Source organism: Pagrus major, chromosome 11 (assembly GCF_040436345.1).
Source record: "Pagrus major chromosome 11, Pma_NU_1.0".
Taxonomy (NCBI): domain Eukaryota; kingdom Metazoa; phylum Chordata; class Actinopteri; order Spariformes; family Sparidae; genus Pagrus; species Pagrus major.
The window spans coordinates 15,632,716-15,646,261 of record NC_133225.1 but is presented as its reverse complement, the minus strand read 5'-3'; the positions used below and the strand labels follow the sequence as shown (position 1 = coordinate 15,646,261).

Sequence of the window (13,546 nt, the reverse complement as noted above, 5' to 3'; positions counted from 1 at the left end):
TTCGACTAAATTTAAGTGTGGTTAAGTTTAGGCCTTATAACCAATTGGTTAGGGTTAGGAAAAGATCATGTTTTGGAATTAAATACCCGGTTTTGTCGTTACGAACGTGGCTATTAGAATTCTTCTTGTGTCATTAAAATATCCCAACATGTCGCTCTAAATACCTTCTTCGTCCTCTTGCCTCAAACACGAGTGAGAACAGTGGTCTCATCTGGTTGTCATACCTCCACCATCACCTTCAGGTAAGAAATACATCTTAAATACATGTAATCTGAACATGATCTGATACATATTGCAGAAATGTTGACATGAACATTTTTATTCTGGCTGTTGGATCCCAGTTTAGTTCAAGGGGATCCTCCGAGGGTAAATGTCTCTGGTTGACATGTGTATGGATGGATGGTGGATGGTGGATAGAGCTCGAGCTGGCTGCAGCAGTTGGCTGCAGAGTCGTGTGTGAGTCTGTCGTGCAGACACGTGCAGCTCGGGGCGAGGGCGAGGTCACAGCGGGCCGAGGAGCTCAGTGAGCGTGAAGCCGGCTGCGTTTATGCAAGAGAGCAGACAGGTGCACCTCTGCTCGCCTGTCAGAGTGCGTCCTGCTCGGGGGGGAACAGCGCGCATAGTGCAGCTCCTCTCAAGTGTGAGATTACAGTTTCTATCACGCAGCCTGCTTGGATGTAATGTGCACAGGCATGTTCCTCTGTGCTGCTGCAGCTGATGATGCTGATGGGGTCGGGAACGCCAATGAGACATAATGATATTCCTCCTGACCAAACTTGTCATCAGTTGTTTTTTGTTTCACAGGGAAAAAAGTCATCAGGTTTTTAACTGTGTGTGGGAAAGAAACAATATTTATATTTCCTTTAACACAACAATAACCCCTTTTTATTTATTTATTTTTTTCTTGCAGTCATTCTGATTTTCTTTAATAAAGGAGAAGTTATCAGTGTTTGGACCGTGTCCTCTTTGACATATTGGTCCAACTTTGCCTGGATGTCTTAATCAGTGCCTCCTCCTCCTCAGCAGCAGCAGCAGCCCTTCATTCTGACACAGGGGGATGAGAAAGTGTCTGTGTGGTAATGAGCTTACTCTGCCGGCTTCCCTGCCACAGATTCAGTGGTGGCAACATCAGGTTGCTGTCTTGATTCTGTGGCGACAAAGGAGGAAAGCGGTCCACGATGTTTAACCAGCTCCGCCGGGGTCAAGAATGCAGCCCACTGGCGAGGGAACAAAATTCCTGACACAAGTGATCTCTCCTCCCTCCTTTTGAAGTGGGACCCGCGGAGATCTGCGAGCACGGCGGCTCCCCGGAATCACAGGATCCCCCCGCTCGTATCCCAGACTGGCCTAACCTGGAGGGTCACCCCCGAGTTTACTTTCTCAGACACGCCGGCCCTGCCCAAAGAAACAGAATCTATGCAGCTTAAACTGTTGGCTGGCCACAAAAGGGAGGGGGGGTCGTCTCTTCCCCTCTCTGTCTCTCTCTGTGTTCACAGTGCTGTTTGTTAATGACACAATAGACATGGAAGGACTTTGTGTTTTATCTTGGAAATAAAATTAGAAATAAGACATTTTCCTTGCAGAAAAATCTGTCTCTAAATTCTTAAAAGGCTCAAAACATGGACACTTATTTCAAGGGAGACCAGATTTAATTATGTGTACTCCACAGTGCTGATCAGTCAGACAGGCCTCATTTCATCAATATATCAACAAATCATTGTTTAATTCAAATACACTGCAACAAGTAGCTGTTACAACTGTCCCTGGTCTCCCCTAGGTAAAAGCATGCATTGATTGAATTATATTCTGTTTAATAAGAGACTGTAATGAAATACTCAGTGATGGAATGTAACTAAGTACATTTACTCAAGTACTCTACTTAAGTACAATTTTGAGGATCTTCTACTTTATTTGAGTATTTCCATTGTCTGAAACTTTTACATTTGCATTGTTTTACAATTTGGAGGTAAATATTGTACTTTTTTTTTTTTAACTCTGTACATGTATTTGATTACTATAGTTACTGGTTACCTTAAGAATTTGCATGCTGCAGCAGAGCCAAAGCACATTTGTGCAGTAATGTATTTAATCGGCAATTGGATTGCAATAATCAGAGAAATGTTGCCTATTCAATAATAGGTCAACCCACAGTTTATGGGGATATGTTGGATTTACTTTTGATACTGAAGTACATTTAAGTGAAAAGCAAGCATATGGAGACTTCAAGATTATAATGATGCATTGAGAATATTACCTAAGAGACCGAGAAGGAATAGCCAAGTGAAATGTTTGTTGCTGCAGGAGTCTGGACTTATATTATATTTATATTTCGGTTTTTATTATAGATTTTGTCTTTTTTCTGGACTGTGATTCTGCAATAAAGTTTTGAATTGAACTGAATTAATATCAGATACTTAAAGACTGTTGCTCAAGTATTATTTGTATGGGTGTCAGTTAATGTTTTAACTCGATATCTTTATTTATCTGTCATTTTGTACAGTGTACTCTGTGGATTCTCCCTCGTGCTGTCTGCTGTCAGGGTTATTGTGCTCCTTCAAAAACAAACAAACAAACAAACAAATTAAAAAACAAAAAAACAAAAACAAAGTGTCGACCAGAGAACTTGTGCAGACACTCTCCTGTTTTCGTGAAGCCGCTGAATGTATTGTATTCACTTGTCGATGATATAAACATGACTGTCCTGGTGAATTTGTATTTTCCAACAAATTCATATAAAAACGCTGCCATTCTCACTCATTTGTGTTAAAGGTATTCTTAAATTGTTAAGCTGGAGTTTAATTATGTTTTTACTGTAAAAAAAAAACAAAACAAAAACATCAACATACAAACCTGAGTGAATCCTTTTCATGTTGGCCAATGGACCAAAAACAATGACGATTTATGAGTAAGAATCTGTGATTGATTTTATATTCAGCACCACCTGACAGTCCATTTTAATCCAACTCACTTTAAAGTGGCTTTGATGGCAACAAACGCTTACACTGACAAAGTAAGTTTGAACACGAACAGAAATGAACATAAACAGAAGAAATTTGCCTTGAAATAAAGAAATATCGGCTATTAATGTAACTTAAACTAAGAAATCAATCAGCGCTGTTGGTGTGATGCTGGAGGAAACATTCCTCAGGTGGAAAGTGTGTTAATTTTATTCAATTGTGTCTACAAACACGTTTAATTAATTTATTTTTTAATTCTTCTTTCCCCCAAATAACGAAAACCATGCTTCCTCTTCACACCAGTACAACCATCCCCTCCCTGCCTGCTGGTTGTACTGGTGCTGCCTGTACCAGGGGGCGCTGATGGAGAGACACTACATCTGTGCTGTGACACCTGGTCTCATTAAAGACTTGTTTAAACGTGGCTCCTGCACTCGAGCTGTAAAAATAAAGTTCGGATGAACAATAAAAAAAACCAACAAAATCATAAAAATCTTAAAACTGCTTAAAAATATCCTCAAATCTGTCACACGACAAAATAATCATCTAAATTTAAAATTTGGAAAACAGCGAATACAAACATAATCAGGCCTAGATATCATTTAATATGAGTGACTGTATTAATAAAGGCGTGTTCGCTTTAATGAATCATTAAACTGCAATTATCTTTAAAGTCCCCGCACATCTGTCACCATTTAGGCTTTTTTTTAATAATATTAACGCTCAGAAAGTCAAACACAGTCTAACAAACTGGCTCCTAATTCATCCCTGCGCTCACTTCTCTGTCCTGCATGTGCAGCCTCTGTCGGCTCGCTCGGCTCATTTATAGTAATGTAGTTCCTGAGTGGAGGCCTTATAAAAACCTGAGGTATTCGGATTATCAGCCGCATGGGATAAAGCAATAAATGGGCCAGTGGGGTCCTGAATGGGTGCAGTGGCGTGAAGGGGAGTAATTACAGCTTCATATTAATTGTGTTTTTTTCCCCCCCTCTCTCTCTCTCTTTCTGAACGCACACGCACACACACACACACACACACACACACACACACACACACACACACACACACACACTGGAGCGAGGCGGTGGTGACATCTAGGAGGGCCAAGTCTTTGTGCGGAACACTTCAAGTTTCAAAAACAAGGCCAATTGAAGCGGCGGAGCTCAAAGCCGGCACCATTGTAGGCGAACACATTGAGTTTTGATTGGGGACAATGGTGTTTCTCAAATTTCTTGCAAAAAGAAAGCCATACTCCATCTGTGATCTCAATGAGCGCCTATTCATGAGCTTCCTTCTTTTCTGCGCCATTCGTCGGTGGAGAAAAGGAGGCAGATGTGGAGGGATAGAGCAGGGGAGAGTGCATTTTAATTGGCTGCAGTGTGTAGGTCTGTCTGTGTCTGTCACACACACACACACACACACACACACACACACACACACACACACACACACACACACACACACACACACACACACACACACACGCTCACACTGGAGTTATATGGCACTATAGGGCTTGCAGAAGGGGAGAGCGAGAGAGCCCAATAATCTCGCCGTGTTGATGAACACTTGTAGCCCATTCATTAAACAAAGATAATCCCTGCCAACCTACCTCGGGGGCACAAAAACGGTATTTTTTTTCCCTGTGTGTGTGTGTGTGTGTGTGTGTGTGTGTGTGTGTGTGTGTGTGTGTGTGTGAGAGAGAGAGAGAGAGAGAGAGAGAGAGAGAGAGCCAACAGCCTTGGCAGAGATGGACCCTTCAGATCTTTGAAATATTCATACGCCATGGCAGGGTTATCCCCCATTTACAAATAAGTGTTATTCTAGCGGGTGAGGAGTGATGCTTGAGAGACCTCTCTCAGTCTCTGTCTGCCTCTTCAGCTCAAGTGTTTGCTGCCTCTTGGCCTCAAGCAGCCAATCCTACTCAAATTTAGCCTGTGTGGCTGTTTGTCTTTGTGACCTCTGCGGAGCTGGACTGCAGGCTGAATGCAAACCAGCCAGTCATATGAGTTTGTTCTCCAGATGTAGCCTACTCAAGTTACTTTACTTTACTTTAGTATTTCCATTTTATGATCCTTTTTTCACTGCACAGGTGCAGTTGCTTGCTGATTTTTTATATAGTATTATGAAACATGGTGGATTTTTACTGACTGAAGCAGCCAGCAGTGTGTAAAAGTAGTTTAAAAACTACACTGTATTATATTAACTACTACTACAATATTAAAAAGTATAACTATATTATTCTTAATTTTAGAATTGTAATCCTGTTATAATCCCCCCTTTGTTTTTACTGAATGTTTCTGTAATCTAATTACATCTTTTTATCTGTAACTTCACCGGAATACAGTTATCTTTTTTTAGGTTCCTAATGACGTAATCTCGTTACATGTATGCCGTTACTCCCCAAACGTGCAATCCAGTATTATAATATATAATAACATACTCGAAAAATAAGTATGTATTAGTACTGTTAGTGTGCACTATACATACTTATTTAACATGTTTTAGGGACATTTTGCTGATAACTCTTTGGTAATCTTACTTAAATTTTGAGTACAGGATATTAGTATTTTCAGTGATATAATGTAACTAAGTACATTTACTGAGTACTGCACTTAAGTGCAATTTTGAGGTACTTGTACTTTTACTTGAGCATTTCCATTTTCTGTGACTTTATAGCCTACTTCCTAAATTCTGGAGGCAAATATTGTACTTTTACTCCACTACATTTACTTGATTACTTTACACATTTCATGCTGCATCAGTAGCTTGAATTGTGTTTTTTATTCGGCACCAAAGAAAATGCCGAATATTGGAGCCGATTATCAGTCGACACAGAACATACAGGCCTTTGTATAATTTACTTTTACATGTACTTTTGATACAAGTACATTTAATATCAGATACTTTGAGACTTTTACTCAAGCACTATTCATATGAGTGACTTTCACTTTTACCAAAGTCAGATTTTAACACAATATCTTTCATTTTACTCAAATATCGCTTGTAATCTTACTCAAATTTTGATTACAGTATTTTAGTATTTTCAGTGAAGAATGTAACTAAGTACATTTAATCGAGTACTGTACATTAGTACAATTTTAAGGTATTTGTAATTTGTACTACTTTGTAGCCTACTTCCTGAATTTTAGAGGCAAATGTTGTACTTTTACTCCACTACTTTTCTATTTGATAACTTTAGTTACAAGTTACTTTACCGATCACATGTGGCATGAGAGCATGTAATCTGTAAATCCCTTATTTTTATTTTTATCGGCAATCTGACAATCAAACAGAATGCCGATTATTCGAGCCGATCATCTGATCCTGTGTGTAGTTTACTTTTACATGCACTTTTGATATTTAAGTACATTTCTACTGCCAGAAAATTACTTTTGAGATGCTGCTTCAGTACATTTAATATCCAACATGTTGATGGGAAACTTGGAAATTAAATATCCGAGATTAAGACTTATGACTTTTGTGCACTTTATACAACACTGAGTGTTTTTACTTTCTCCTATTACTCAAGATTACTTCATTAAAAGAGCCTGAATACATCTTCCATCCGTCACTACCATACACTCGTATTAGTGTAATTGCTAATAATGACTAATTACAGCTCTCACGTGTCATTAATAGACAATAGTGAGCACATTACGACCCCTGTATCCCCGATGTGATTAAAAATCAACCCTATGCTCCTGTAAAGCTTTGTGTGACTGTTGTGTGTCAGTATATATAAACAGCAGGTTATAAACGACCCTAACAAAGTGTTTTCTGTGTCCCCAGCCTCCACTGCTCCCCTGACTCTGCCCTTAAAGGAATGCATTTAGTCTGATCCGTGTCCCGGCCGCAGTGGAGCTGGTGTGAAGTGGCAGGTTAACAGCCTCTTGTCTGTAAGCCCGGGCCTGCTCGGTGTGCCCGTCAAGCGTGTAAATACTTGTGTGAAAAAAAAAAGAAAAAAAGAAAAACCCCGTGCGTTTCTTTTCTCGGCGGCCTCTTGTCTAACTGCTACTCTAACCTCTGCCTCTGTGTGACGGAGCCGGCTGCTGCAGCGGGAGAGCACGGGAGGGGACCCGGGCCCAGCCGGGCTGCAGGCGGGGCAGCGGCAGTGGGAGAGGCCGCTAGAAAGCCGCACCGGGGTGCAGGGGCAGCGGAAACATGCTGCTACATATGTTGGGTCAAGCATGGCCTTTGTTGTGATCTTAAAAGGGTGTTAAAAACCCACTCGTCTGTGGCCTTCCTGAAAGAAATGAAAAGCATCGCGCAGTTTTTTTGATGCATAGGCCTAATGAAGTGCTTCAAAGAATGTTGGATTTTCTAAGTGCTCACAGTCACTTTTAATTGCGCGGGGGGCATTTTTTAATTGGCCCAGGAGGAATAATAGAGAACATAATCCTCTATCATAATGCATATTTCTCTCTCAAATAAAATGAGAGAAGTTTTGCGCGGCCCGCACATCAGAGTTAATTTAAGCGGAAACCCCTTCAGAATAAAACTCACGTGTAGAGATTCTCTCTATATCTCAACAAACACGTGTCAAGTCCAAGTAATTGCCACTTAAAAATCAATCTCATCATCAGTGGAGACTGGTGATATATCGGCTCAAGTCTTCAACTGTTCCCTTTTCGTTTTTTCCTGGCCGAGCAGCCGCACTTTAATGAGACACGCAGGCTGTATTTTTTTAATTTTATTTTCCAGTCACTCCTCCCGAGGTGAGAGTGTTCGCCTGTAATCTCCCCGCAGAGCGCCGGGGCCCTTCTCCGCACTTCGCTACTATCACTTTACCATGCGGGACGCGCCGGTTTCCGCATCCGAGCGGAGCCCCGTCGCCCATGCAGATAATTACTTTGAATGTCAAAAAGATGTAGTTTTAATATCGTCTCTATTAGCCTGTTGGCTAGGTAATTAAGGTGCAGATGACAGCGGCGAGGGAAACAGATGGCATTTGCTTACAGTGATTCAGAAAGTAAACAATGAGCCCGGGAGGAGGGGGAGAGAGGGGGGAGAGGAGAGGGGGGGGGAGAAAGAGAGGCAGGGCTGCACAACCCAGCAGCAGCCATTTCCACTCCTCATCAGCTTCTTCACTAAGACTGTTGTTGTTGTTGTTATCGTCCTCCAAGGGACTGACAATTGTTGATTTCCCCCACAAATAAATAATTTAAAAAAAAACATCTATAACTTTTTAATCTGAATTCAAATAGCCGCGCGAGTTATCTCCCCGAGCGAACAGGTGAGGAAGCAGGTGGTTTGCGTTGAGTTGCCCTTTTCTCGCCCTGCGCCTCGTCGACTCCTCAAATCTCCGGAAGCATTACAGTATTACCGTCAGCCAGGTAATAACAGGAGGCAGTGAGTCATTTAATGAGAAGACGGAGGAAATCATTCGTTCATCCTGTTTTTTTTTCTCTCTCCCGCTGATAAAGTTTGAAATTAATGAATTAAGAATGAAGAAAAACGACAGAAACATCTTCTCTCTTCAATCAGATATATATTTTCTTGCCATTAATGAAATAATACATTTTTATATTTATGTCTCTGTATATAATCCGAATGGGGTGGTTAATTCTAATGTAGACGGCGAGAGACAACTTTATTTAATTACTTTATTTAATCATTCGTTGGCTTTATTTGTTGTTGTTAATGTAATAATAATAATAATAATAATAATAATAATAATAATAATAATATAAACATAATATGTTAGGCTGAGAAAATACAGACGTAAACATATGAAATAATACAATCAACAATAACAATCAATTATTTCCAGGAATCTGCGTTTACATTCACAACAATAAATTGTAAACAATAAACAATGTTTCGCAAAACAATATGCTAATTAAACAATTAAAAATGTGAAATGATTTCGTTTGGTTTCTGTAATTAATTAAACGATTAAATACACAAAAGCGGAACAAAACAAACCTGTCACACGCTGGCGTGGCTGTGCGGCGCGACGTGTTTGAAACCGATTAAAGGAAAAAATCTAAATATATATTTCAAAAAAACATTCTTGAAAAAAATGTGTCAAGCCAAGAATTATCATTATCGATCAATTTCATCTGAGATATGGTCACATTGCACGTGAAAAACGAAATAAAGACTCAGGAAAAGATTTAAAAATAATAACAATATTATTTTGAATATAAGTTTTGTGTGGTTACTCACATGGTTTTCTCTTAAATATACTAAATGAAACAAAAGCGGGAAACTTCTTTGTAATTTAAACATTTTAAATATATTCCGTGAGGCTGCATGAAGCGACCAGACGACGAGGTTCTGATTCGGACAGGGTTAAACTCTCCGCAGCTCTTTTTACCATTCATCATCATCGACAGCTTCATTTTCTGCCCTCAATAAATAACCTCCTGCAAATATAGACTTTTTTCTCACAGATCAAATCTTCTCTTCTCGTATCAATAAAATAAACCATACTTACCTTCCAAGGCTGATGAGATTACAGTCACGCACATCTTTATTTTGGGGGGGAAGCGCTACAAGTCCTAAAGTCTGTAATTAAAAGCATAAACACATCTAAACTTCACAACGATCATGTCGCCAAATGAGACAGGGTATAACTTGAGAAATATACACAAAGTCATATGAAGGGATGAGACGTTTCTTCATTTTAGGGCTATTTTTGTTGTTGTTGTTTTATTTCTCATGTCCTGTTTGGCAGCGTACCATCCTCTCATACAGCTGAATAAATGGAAGAAGAACACAGGCTATTGTTTTAAATCTATAAAATTCGTTTTGGGGAAAAGTGCACAGCATCGATTTTTAGCTTTCCGGGAACTCCCTTCAGATTCTTAACACTTGATATTTGGAAGAAGAACTCAGGTGGACACAGTTGAAAAAAAAGAGGCAAGCCAATCAGATTGCTCCTTCCCCCTTTGGCCAATGACAGACGCCACATTGTTGTCAAATTTGTCTAATGAAAACGTAGGAGCAACAATAGAGAGGGGAGAGAGGGATCTGTATCCACTGACGATCTCTGGAGGAAGTTAGTGTCTCAGGCTGCGGCGAGTAACAAGCTCGGCTCCTCCTGGACAGTTTGAACTCTCTGTCGGGGAGGAATGATCGCTCCTCTCGCCTCCTGCTCTTCTCGGATTTAAAGTCGACTGTATCTTCACAGTTTTGGCTTCTTCGCCAGACTCGTTGAACACTTCCCATTAGAGTTTCGATCATAGGTTGTTTTTTTTGTTTTGTTTTGGGTTTTTTTTTTGCATGGTAACCTCGTCAGTAGACAGACACCGCTGACTTCACCTGTTGCCCAGAGATGTTGAGAACAGCTGAGCAGATGTGAACGTCTCATCGCTAGTTTGACCTAAACAGATCGTTTATTTAACAAAAAAAAAAAGAAGCGTTTTCTCGTTTATAGTTCAGCTGCATCAGTGAGAAACACGGGCATGGATCTGAGACCGGAGCTCCCCACAGTCTCCTCTGCCTCGCAGGTCCACCCATCGGCTTCCTCCATCCCGGTGTCCATGGCCAGCACCCTGCTGCGCGGCCCTCCGCTCATCCTGCGCGCCGCGGACAAGTACCCGCGCACCCCGAAGTGTGCCCGCTGCAGGAACCACGGCGTGGTGTCCGCGCTCAAAGGCCACAAGCGCTACTGCCGCTGGAAGGACTGTATGTGCGCCAAGTGCACCTTAATCGCCGAGAGGCAGCGGGTGATGGCGGCGCAGGTGGCGCTGCGGCGGCAGCAGGCGCAGGAGGAGAACGAAGCCCGGGAGCTGCAGCTGCTCTACGGCACGGCCGAGGGACTCGCCCTGGCCGCCGCCAACGGCATCATCCCCCCGCGGCCCAACTACGAGGTGTTCGGCTCCGTCAGCAGCGAGAGCAACTCAGGTGAGTGGAGGGTTATTTTAGAGCAGGTAGAGAAGCTTCTGTAATATCACCTTAAAACACAAGCAAGGCAGCAGTAATAGTTAGGGATTAAGTTAAGGTTGGCCTAGATATTTGGATCATTCCTTTCATGTATAAGCTGTTAGGAGCCTGTTTTTTTGTGGATGCCACACACTGCTCAGAGCCGTGATTTCAGTCAGCATGTTATTATTATTTGGTGCAGCTGACAGCTGTTCATGTTGTAGTCTGTTTAATAGACATGTGTTAAACTGCGGCCTGCGTGATTAGGTTTTTATTTCCTTTGCCCACCGGCTGGTCACCGGCTCTGACCTCCACTCTTAGCAGACTGTAACATTACATTTTGTCCCCCCGTCTTACACACTGTGATGTTCTGACTGCGTCAACAGATTCAAGTGTCCAGAAGTATGAGATGTTCCCAAAGAGCCAGCTGTCCGGCTCCGCCACCGCGCAGCAGACTGGTGGGAAACCGGCCTCCACCGAAAGTGACTCGGCCCCGGGCATCTCGTCCCCAGACGGCCGGCACGGAGGCTCGGGTTCAGAGAACGGAGACAGCGAGTCTTTCATCAGCTCACCCGTGTCCAAGCCTTTAAAAGACGGAGGAGAGACACCCGGCTCCGTCAGCTCCCTCGGCTCCGATTCCGGCTCCGAGACCGACAAAGACGAACAAGAGCCCTCCCCGTCCTCCGCGGCCTCCCGGCACATGAACGCCATCGACATCCTGACCCGAGTGTTCCCCAGCCACAAGCGCAGCGTCCTGGAGCTCGTCCTGCAGGGCTGCGGTAAGGACGTGGTGCAGGCCATCGAGCAGATCCTCAACAACAGCGGCGCTCAGGGCTCCAACAAGGCCGCGCCAGATGAGACGTGGACGGCTGAGAGGATGCTCCAAAACGCGCAGCAACCTCCTCCGTCCTCCGCGTCCACAACCGCCCAGACGAGGCCCATGTTACCCGGAGCCATGACGCTCAGTAACCGCTCTGCGTTTTCTCCTCTGCAGCCAAACGCCCCGCACTTCGGCGCCGACCCCGGCACCTATCCTCTGGGCACCCACCTGGGACTGAACCCGCTGCGGCTGGCCTACTCTGCGCACAGCCGGGGACTGGCTTTCATGACGCCCTACTCCACCACCGGGTTGATGCCCACTCTGGGCTTCAGACCCCCGATGGACTACGCCTTTAGCGACCTGATAAGGGACAGGACAATGTTACACAAGGAGCAGGGCTATGCCAGCGGCCTGTACGGGCCTCTGGTCAACAACACGCCAGAGAAACAGTGAGGCTGCTGGACTGACCATAGAGACACACTCCCGTTGTATTTGTAGCCACAAGTGTTGAATATTCTGGCGAAAAATCTGTGATGTGTTCTGGCTACAGTCTACTGTACATAATAGGATTATCTGGCTTGTAGTCAAATGGTCTGAGAGGGAGAAAAACTAAACTCACTTATGTGTAATTTTCAAAAATGATTTTATATGTTTGAGTACATTCCCCACCTGATTATCCACCAATAAAACAACGTGAAGCTGAAAAAGATATTTATACATTCCAGAATAAATCACGACCAAGCTGGGAAAGTTAAAAAAAAAATTAAAAACCCGGCTGCACAAAAGGCTGAAACATATATGTGCTTTTATTGCTGATTTTTTTTTGTTGTAATTTTTATTTGTGCAGGATTTAAAATAAAATAAAGAGACGAAGAAATGATTTATCGATTTGAGAGTTGTGACTTTTTCAGCTGGTTGATGAAACTGAAGTGCGTATCATTTTCAAAACCTCTCACACGATATAAAACGAGGCAAAATTAAGTTATTATAACACGTAGCCTCCGGATGTTAACTCTCTCTCCTGGTGTAAAACTAATGATGTGTAAATGCCATCCTCTTGTTTCTCGCTCATGTATTATTTCATTTCTCTCACCTTCGTTCGTTTTTTTGTTTGTTTTTGTTTTAGTTCCTTTCCAACCTGCCTGTATTATATCTTGCATTTGGTAATATGATAAAATGCTATGCTATATTTGACTTTTCATTTATCCGTTAGTCAGCTCAAATATTTTGTGACAAAGTGCTGGATCAAGTCAGTTCCTCTTCAAATGTTACAAGCTGTGCTGTCACATTGTATGAATATGCTGGAAATAAATGTTATTTTAAAGAAAGTGGAGACGTTTCATTATTCACTGTCGACATTTCACGTGGAGCACATTTTCATCTGTGGAGGGCGCATCGAAAACTAAAGAAGAAAACTCAAAATGTGTCAGATATTTCGGCCTCTGGCTGGTCATTTTTTATTTAAAAAAAAAAAGAAGCAAAAAACAAAACATTCGACTTCAGGCAGTAAATCCAGCTGCTGCTGCTGCTGCCAGGTGTTTACTGATAAATCATGAAGGAAATGACAGTCTTCATTTAAGACAATAAAGATAGATAGATAGACAGATAGATAGATAGATAGATAGATAGATAGATATTTTAAGAACAATTGCACATTATTCAGTGACAGCAGCCTTAGTTTATTTCTGTTTTTGCACTGAATATCCCCCCTAAAAACACAATGATATGTTTTTTTTTGTTTTTTTGCCACAGCCCGTCAACAGCATGCGGATGACTCGAGCCTGAGTGAAGCACCACATTGCGCACATTTCATAAAGTGTTTTTTTTTCCACTAAAACATTTAATACTAACAATAATAATTTGTACAATATGTTTTCCTTCTAGCTCTTCCTCCTAA

General features: G+C 42.1%; 1 protein-coding gene across 1 annotated transcript; it reads left to right on the top strand.

Moving 5' to 3' along the window:
• The first annotated feature begins 10,369 nt into the window (after window positions 1–10,369).
• Window positions 10,370–12,102, top strand: dmrta2 (DMRT-like family A2). The gene is made up of 2 exons (XM_073476939.1): window positions 10,370–10,816; window positions 11,218–12,102. Exons 1-2 carry the CDS (start codon window positions 10,370–10,372, stop codon window positions 12,100–12,102), a joined length of 1,332 nt encoding a protein of 443 aa, XP_073333040.1.
• The last annotated feature ends 1,444 nt before the right edge of the window (window positions 12,103–13,546 follow it).

Bases quoted from the DNA above. Each gene is read 5' to 3' on its own strand.
- dmrta2 (XM_073476939.1), top strand. From the start codon at position 10,370: ATGGATCTGAGACCGGAGCTCCCCACAGTCTCCTCTGCCTCGCAGGTC. The intron at 10,817-11,217 runs TGGAGGGTTATT...GCGTCAACAGAT, and splicing joins GCGAGAGCAACTCAGGTGAG to TCAAGTGTCCAGAAGTATGA.